The sequence below is a fragment of the Watersipora subatra genome, chromosome 7, assembly GCF_963576615.1.
Source record: "Watersipora subatra chromosome 7, tzWatSuba1.1, whole genome shotgun sequence".
NCBI classification, from domain to species: Eukaryota; Metazoa; Bryozoa; class Gymnolaemata; order Cheilostomatida; family Watersiporidae; genus Watersipora; species Watersipora subatra.
In genome coordinates this window covers 25,461,234-25,470,104 of record NC_088714.1, presented here as the reverse complement: position 1 = coordinate 25,470,104, position 8,871 = coordinate 25,461,234, and the positions used below count along the sequence as shown (strand labels likewise).

General features: G+C 35.8%; 1 protein-coding gene across 1 annotated transcript in view; it reads right to left on the bottom strand.

The window, feature by feature from the left end:
- Positions 1 to 333: 333 nt before the first annotated feature.
- Positions 334 to 8,871, bottom strand: part of LOC137400589 (uncharacterized) — a 30,673-nt gene continuing 22,135 nt past the window's right edge. The window contains exons 6-10 of the mRNA XM_068086919.1: positions 5,622 to 5,774; positions 4,017 to 4,136; positions 2,234 to 2,437; positions 1,280 to 1,513; positions 334 to 455 (exon numbers count right to left, since the gene is read on the bottom strand). Of these exons, the coding sequence (XP_067943020.1) occupies positions 334 to 455; positions 1,280 to 1,513; positions 2,234 to 2,437; positions 4,017 to 4,136; positions 5,622 to 5,774 (833 nt within the window). The remainder of the gene's footprint in view (positions 456 to 1,279; positions 1,514 to 2,233; positions 2,438 to 4,016; positions 4,137 to 5,621; positions 5,775 to 8,871) is intronic.

Here is an 8,871-nt window from a genome sequence, read left to right as displayed (position 1 = left end):
AAGGTTAGAAAAATCGAAGGTTTTTAGGCACATTAAGCAAATTAAATTTTTAAAAAATCGGAAAAGAAGATGTTAATAAGCATTTTTCTATCAACTCTTTTAGTGTAAAAATTTTTTTTATTTTTCTATTTTACTTAAATTGGAATCTTGATTACATTAAAATTATATTTCAACTCATGTTTATTATAAACTTATGGATAGTGAACTCATTTGCCACAGTTGACCTTAGTTGAACTCAGTTGCAACAAGCAAAGTTGGATGTAACTCACATCGTTGAGAAAATTTAGAAATAAAGAATTAATTTACCAGATATGAATCTGATTAACAATTTACTCACTTTGTTGGTGGCCAACCACCAGTCATTGTCTGATTCCACTGCAGAAATAATAAGGTGATTGATGAAGAGGTTACAGTTTCAGCTATGATATCAAGGTCGTTATTAAGCTGTGGCAACTCTAAAACAGTAATGAAAGTATTTACGTTCACATTTGTGTTTATTTACTTTTAGTAAAACTCAAGACTGTTAACAACATATCCTAAGAAATAATATAATTTATAGTAACAGATAAGGCTGTCTGTTATTAAACCATTGTGTAATATATAGACATACATGTATGTATAACATAGAAACGTGAGTCACAAATTTTAACCTTAAAGTCAAAAATAGCAGTTCAGATTTAAATTTACAATCATCAGCTACTGTAAATAATAAATCGTAAGCTCTTACTAGCCATCTTTTTGTACGTTTTTCCAACTGAATGAAATTTTGTTGCAATAAAAAAATTTGCTTCAGGTTTTATCTATGTAAAATAACTCTGTGCCCATGCAGTTTTAAAATATTAATAAAACTTAGCATCAAATCAGATAAATGTTTAGGTACATGTACAATGGCACACCATTTATGAACTATGTAAAATAAAATATTATCTCCATTAAATAAAACAGTAAATTAAAATCGCTTGTGACATCTTCATAAAAAGCAATACTATAGATAACAACTTTTATACATTCAAATAGGTTAGTTAGTTGGTGAACCAAGTACACTACAGAGCCATTCTTAAAGTACTTAAAATAATAACTATTCATGTAACCTCCCGCCTTTGCCTCAACATAAACATTTGCTATGTAGAACTTAAATAAATATAGAGCTTTGACAAGGTTTTCTAAAAGTTCTTTAAGGTTATTTAGACCATAGTATAAACAAACAATTCACTACAACATAATTGTATTCCAAGGTTCAATTATAGCTGCCTCACTTCCCTTTTGTATGTTAACATACCATGCCCATAGACTTCAACTTCTCTTAGCTCTATTCTAGTATTTGCTGAACTGTAAATGCTGAAATATCTAGCAAGAGGGTTGATGGTGTCAGAATCACATCTTCTTGTATACTCATTTCCTAATGCAGACAAACTACTGGAGCAAATTGACCACCCATTTGTTCCTCCTCCATTGGGTGCATCTGAGGTTGGTCGCTTGTTTGTAAGGAAGTAGACATCGTGTAATCGATTTGCTGTGCAAATATTCAACTGTGTGAATAGATTAGCACCTAACATGAAGTTATAAAATGATACATCTATCTTATACTATTACTAATGGAAAACTTGTATGCAATGTTTATCGTTGAAACGTACAAGTAGCTTTTAATAAGTTGTGTTTAAATTTATCAACTGAATAGTCTATTTTTGACTAAAAAAGTTAAGCCATGGATGATGGTTTTCAGTATTTTTAGACCTAATACTTTTTCAAAATTGATAATTTAGGCTTTCTGGCAACAAACTTGTGTACATATTCAGTCATTTGAAACGAACTATAATTTGATTAATAGAAACAATAATTGTAATATTTTTCCTTGATCAGTCTCTGAGCAGATCATTGCGTCAAACATAAAAACAGATTATGTTAAGCAATGCTATATTTCTAATATACTGAATGGTAATAGAAATGACATGTTAATAAAAATGTCACCATATACTTTAGTACCTAGTACTCATGAGACTGATTTTAAGTAATAAAATTATTGTTATATGCCGAATTTTCCCATAGGTTTTCACGGAGTCAATTTTTGGCTAATAATTATATCATTTCAGCAAATTCAATACTTTGGTAAAAACTGAAACCAACACAAAATACATGTCTCGCCATAAAGATCTAAACTGAAGGATTACTTTATTGGCATTCACAAATGATTTGTTGCAAGCATAGGCAGCCTGTACCTATAAGCAAAACATACCACAGAGTTGAGAACCACAGTTTCCATTTTTTACATAGACAACAACTTCTTTAAAGACTATCATTTGCCCGAGGTCAACTCTCCACCAAGGGCCAGCCTCTGTTTCGGTTGTAGACAGACTGCTCAAGTCTCCATCAACTGCTCTGCCAGCATTACCAGCGTTGCTTGACTGGCCAGTCATTTTATTCATAGCATAGTTGTATTCTACAAATATTTAAAGCTGAATATGCACCGCAGTAATTTTCATGCATTAAAATCTGTTAATTACTTTTAAAAACTAATAATTCTCACTATCCATAATCAACAGATAGTGGGAATTATTAGTTGATCACATAATCTATTGCAACGCAGATATAATTATAAAGTAAAGGCATGAACAAATTGTGTTAGTTTGAATAAATGCAGACTTGCCTCAATTATTTTACATACCAAAAATTACTTAATTACATGTAATTATACAGTGCCCACGTTATGAAAATAGCGCTAAGTGCCCATGTTATGAAAAAATCGCTAAATTTGTTGGGAAATTTTTTGTAGAGGTTTATTACATTGTCCACATTTAATTTCATTTAGTCTGCACAAACAAGTAGGTATTTCACAGTCATTCACCTGATTGGAGTTCTTACTGTTCTTCTATTAATTTGCTACTCACCAACATTGTTATTTGCTTTTGTTGTGTTCTCAAAGAATTATGAATTTTTTTACGGTATAAAGTATCATTAATTTTTTGAGAAAACTGATTTTGATAGTTTTCAAGTTTAGTGTTGTAAGTTTTAAAAAAAGTCTTGTAATAATTTTTTTCAAATAATAGTATGTTCTCAAAGACACTGCTAGCTTGTTCATGGCACATCAACTAATTTTTCCGTTTTACCGGCTCATAAATAATAATGCATAAGAGTAGAGTGCTTCAGTGTTTATTAACATATAACAGGCACCGTCGTAGACAAAGGTTATTTTGCCATCTCAGAAAAAGTACCAGGTTTTTATGTGGTTGGCCTCTGACAACAAAAAGTGTTACATAACATAGCATGGTCAAATTCGTGATAGAATTTACATAGGTTGTGATAAGACATTATTCAATACACATGGAAAGTAATATAATATGTGGCTAATTATTATAGATAGGCAATACGTGACAGCCACTGCTGCCGAAGATCATTAAAATTAAGTGTAAGCTTTTAAAATGTAGTCGATTATGTCTATGTGCCACAGCCGCCACACACTACTCTCGTTGGAGGTACTGGAGAAACTTCAACAACGGCTCGGTGAAAGTCGTAGTAGGTTGGCTAGGCCGGTGTATCATTCCCTCCAACTGTTTAAAGAGTCTTTTTTTAGTCAATAGTCGTTTATCATCTCAGGCTTTTTTTCAATGGTTCGCGTATTTTAGCAGCTGTTGATAGCGTTGTCAGTGTTTTTTGTTCATAGTCTGGCTGGCTGGATAAAATCATGATGTAGCAGTAAGTCTGGCAGTTAAAAGTGGGCTATATGAATAACTGTCTTTAGTTGTCTTAGCTCTTGTATCAACTAGCTCCAGCTAGTTTGATCTCTTTTCTGGGTTTAAGAAAAGATGTACAGGGCTTCATAGCCACGATTTTCTAGCCCATCTCTCTTCAAAAACAGGACCGCTATGGTTTGTCTACATAGTAGACTTCGGGCTTGTGCCGGTCCGGGTGTGTATTCCTAAAATGTACCATGAGTCAATCCCAAGAGATGTGAAAATATGTAGACGTGCAGATATTTAGTGCCAAAATATTGCATTACGTGGAGTTGGTCGTGAGCCCACCGGCACTGCATCGACCTTTCTGTTGCATAGTCTGTTTTACTTTCTCCATAATTTTGGCTGACAGGTGTAGGGCTGTTCTGACTATGCCAGTCCGTCTCTTCTTGTTAGTTTTGTCAGCAGCTGAGAGAGCGGGTCTTTTTGCATTTTGATGCGGTCCATCCTAGCTGGCTCTTCTGCCACAACTTTTGAGATAGGCTCAGAGCTGGCAGCGCGAGAGTTGACCGACAAGTCTGTGTACTCAGCGTATAAATTTAGAGGCTGCTCATTCTTTTTAACTTAGAGCTTGTTACTGTCTTAGGCTTTGTGGCGGTATATATTGTACAGTCTCCTAAAATGCCTAGCGCCTTTAAAATTTCCAGTATTTTATGTAAAAAATTTTCCAAAAAGGTGGCGGCTGTTAAGTTTTAGGCGAGCAGTATGGCTTGTTGTTCTTTAGGGGCCTATTCTCATACACTTATCTAGTAATTTTCTTTGTAAATTGGTTGTGTTGATTATATGTGACGATATAGTATGCCCTGTCTCCTGGTCTATCTGGTTTTGACTGCATCTGGGCCTGTCAAAGTTTATGCCATACCATACCATGCCATACCGGCAGGGAACTTAGGTTAGGCTCGATTTGTCTTGGCAGAGGAATTGTGTCTGGCTAGTTCTGTGGGTAGTTTCCTGAGTCATTGACTGTGAGGTTCCGCGGCAAGCCCTTATCAGTCGTGGCTTCAGCTCTTCTTGCTTCTCTTGATTTCATAGCATTGATTCCATCATTTTATTGGGACCTGGACATATTTAAGGCAGGACCACTGCTGAGAACCACTCTTTTTAGGGCAATTCCCGTTCTTGGGTCAGTCCAGGGTCGTGCCACCCCACGCTTGCCATTTTTCAGTGGTGTCAGCTTGATTGGCTCTTGCGTTCACATCAAAGGTTTAGGGGTGGCTTCATCTGCTCTTGAGTCCACCATTTTCACTATTTCTAAAGCAAGACTGGGTCTGAAAGAGCTGACCGTTTTGTGCACGATCCTAATGGCATCAGCCTAATTTTTTTGCAAATGGGTAGTCTAACCCGCATAATCTAGGCTGTCACCTTTTCCATGCTGGGAATTCTCAGTGGGACTTTGACCGGCCTCGAGTCAACTGAGTCCACCGCTTTTAAGGCAGTACTAGCTCAAGGGACCCGGTCATCGCCTATATTGTCCTGGCAGGCTTTGCCCAGGTTTTTCGTAGAGGAGGAGTCTGACTTTGCATATCTTAAATCATCACCTGCTCAATGCAATGGTATCTCAGTGTGACTCTACCGGGCTTTAAATCAACTATGTCCACCACGTTTAAAGCAGGACTTGATCTCAGCGGGCTAATCGTATTATGTGCAGTCCTTCTGATCCAGAGCAGAGCTTGGCTCTCTTCAAAATTTCTAGCTTTGTTTCCTATCGTCTCCTTATTGGTAGTTTTTTGCTAGAGAGGGTGCTTCTAGCTCTTTTTCCGACAGTTTCATATTCAGCGCTTTGTGTGGCCAGTCGCATGTTTTACTGCCGCGGCCCTTGGCCTTTTCTCGGCACAATTTTTTTATAACTGGGGCAGTGTTTTTGGACAAGTTCCTTTTTTCTGCACTCCCAACAGATCAAGAAATGTTTCTCTGTGCAATGCTTGAAAAAGAGACTCGGTCGTACTTTCAACTCCTCGACCAGCTCTGTCTTAGTATAACCTGCTCTAGGTTTGAGTTGTTCGAGGTCTAGACTGGCTTTGCTTCTGCCACCTCTTCCTCTAGGTTCTGCAGCACTCACACTCAAAGTGGTTAAGCTGTGGGACTATTGTCTGGCTTTTATTAGCAGAAATTTTTTTCCTGTTCTTACTGCTTCGGTTAGTGTTGACGCGGCCAGTAAGTGTCATCGAAGAGCTGCATTGTACAAGAAGTTTTTAAAATTCTTCCCAATCAGATTCCTCTTAGATTGCTTTGGCAAATCTGTATACGCCATGTGTACCAGTCTTTCAATTTCTGTTGCAAGTTTTTACAACAGGGCTATGCTAGCCTTTCTAATGGTGCTGAGATGGCCACACTCTTGTTAAGGCATCAAAGATGCCTAAATAAGCATACGGCCGATATGTGTAAGCACTTTTCTTCATAGGAATGTGGTGACACAAATTAGTCAAACTCCTTTATATGCACCTTCAAACTTCTTTAATAGAAGTTTGAAAGTGCATAATCTTTCAAACCCCTATTAGAAAATTTCTAACTGCTTGAAAGCAAGACTTTGTAACTTTTTCAAAGAAGCAACTTCAATGTTATAATAACTCAATACGTCAAAAAAATTGTAACACATAAAATAATTAATACTTTACTTTCAGCAACAAATTACTAAAAATAGATTTTTGCCTGTAAGTTAAATTGAGTCAATTATAGTTTGCCTAATAGAGGTGGTGTCCCTATTGCTGGCTGAGAAATCAAATATTAGTAGTCAAATGGCACTGCAGTGCAATAGGATAACTGCAACGGTAGCTGCAATGGTAGCTGTAATGTACTGGGTGTTATTATGTACATTTTCGATTTTAAGGCATCGAAGATGCCTTAACATCTAAATGGCATCAATGATGGCATCCTCACGCTGGTCCGCAACTCTCAGCTTCTTTCTTCAAGGCTGTTTTCAAATGTAAGAAAACCGCAGCTTTGTCTATTCTTTTGCCTGTGCCATGTCTTGATATCTTGAAATCAAATACTTTGGGTCTCCTGTGCTGGAGTACTGGATAGCCTGAAAATGTGGTGTCAGTGTCTGTGGCACCGCCAACAACTTTTCCAGGGCGTCAGCTAGACGATCAGTATCTCAGTCAGCACTGTGTGTCCAGCGGTTCATCTTGCTTTGAGCGCTGGGGCTTTGTGTGGATGCAGGGTACTACCAGCCTAAAGCTCGGATTCAAATCTTTGTCCGTCACTCATAGGTTTAATGCACTAATCTAACTAAACTTCAATGGGTTCAGAGTACAGACTGCATCTACTTGGCTCTCAACCTTCAGTTAGAGATCACAGTGTGACAGCTAGGTACTGATTAGTACTAAAAATGGACGGATGTTTAAACAGCACGAAACTTAGTCTCATCACGGTTTGAGGCTTCCACTCTCCTCCAACTACTTCAATCTTCTCCCAACCGTCACTTTTAAAGCAGGCAAAAGATGATCATTAAAACCAAATTAAATGGCTGTTCTGGTAGCCTTTAGATCTGACTTGATCTCACTGTTGCCACCCGTGTAAAATACTCTGCTTTGTCTTTCACAGAACACTAGCTAACTATCCAATTTTGCCGCTCAGAAATAATAACACAAGAGAGTAGAGTGCTTTAATGTATATTCACATATATCAAGTGCAGCCACAGTCAAACACTACTCTGCGATCTTAGAAAAAGTGCAAGTTTTTTATATGGTTGGCCTACGGCAACAACAAGTTTTACATAACATAGCATGGTCAAACTCGTGATGGCCATTACAAAATTTGTGATAAGGCATTATTCAATACACCAAGAGAATAATATGATAAGTGGCTAAATTTAGATATGTATACATCACAGCTAATGCTGCTGAGGATCACTAAAATAAATTAAGTTTCAAAACGTAGCCGATAATGTCTGTGTGCCATGGCCACCACAATATTTCAAAGCAGATGCAGTATGGTCACACCACTCACATCCGGAAAAAGCTAATGAAAGGAAATTAATATTATTTCACAATCTTTCTTCTCAATTCATACTTGCAAATTGAAACATTATTGGATGGAAAGAAAAAAAAAAGATTTTGTTACAGTCTATTTTTATTGAAAAACAGGCTTTGAGATTATGAAGAAATGCAAGAAACATAGAAAATGTGCAAAGTAGCTCATAAAAATATTTAATTAGCATCATACCTATAACAAAAGTTTTTCTTCAAATTGCTTTAGCCTTGGCTTAAGAGAAACTTAAGATGTTGAACTTTGTACATTCATATATATTTATTGTCAAATATATATTCTTGTGGCTAAAAACATTTTGTGTTGACTTCCTGTTTTATGGAGAGTAATGAAACAGGCAAATTCCTTAACAATAATGTTTCTAAACAGCTTTTGGCTGATACGATAATTTAGCCAAACAGAAACATGCTTTGTGATCTTCATACACAACTTAAAACATGAATATATATTCAACTAACTCATTGACCCATTTGTGTAAGCCTTTTTTCTTTATAGAAATGTGGTGACCCAAATTGGTCAAACTTCTTTATACGAGCTTGTAAACTCCTCTAGTAGAAGTTTGAAAGTGCATAATCCTTCAAACTCCTAATATAAAATCTCTTTCTGCTTGAAAGCAAAATTTTGTAAATTTTTAAAGAGACTCTAATGTTCTAATAATATAATACATCAAAAGCGCTGTGACACATAAAATAATTAATACTTTACTTCCAGCAACTAATTACTAAAAAGAGATTATTTTATTTTTTTGCCTATAAGTTAAATTGATTCAATTATATTGTGCCCAATGACGTTAGCGTGCCTATTAAGACTAACTGCTGGCAGAGATGCTGTTAATTTTTAACACAAATCATATCATTTCAATTACAAAATATGGAAATAACAACTTTTTAGCTGTTGTGATTTTAAAGATAAAGATTTTTTTTAAATCCTTTAACACAAATAATATTTTTAAGAACATCAGCAAAACTTTCTTTTAGTTCATTTATTTATTACAGTCTATTTATTTGCGAATTGGTATTTAAAATATTCAGTCACATGTTACAATTGAATAAAAATCTAAATATTAACAATTTTGTATTTAGATTTATTCAACTTATAAAACAAAGTAAGACTTACTAGGAAAGTGAGATTGTTGGCTTTACATTAACCAGTATAT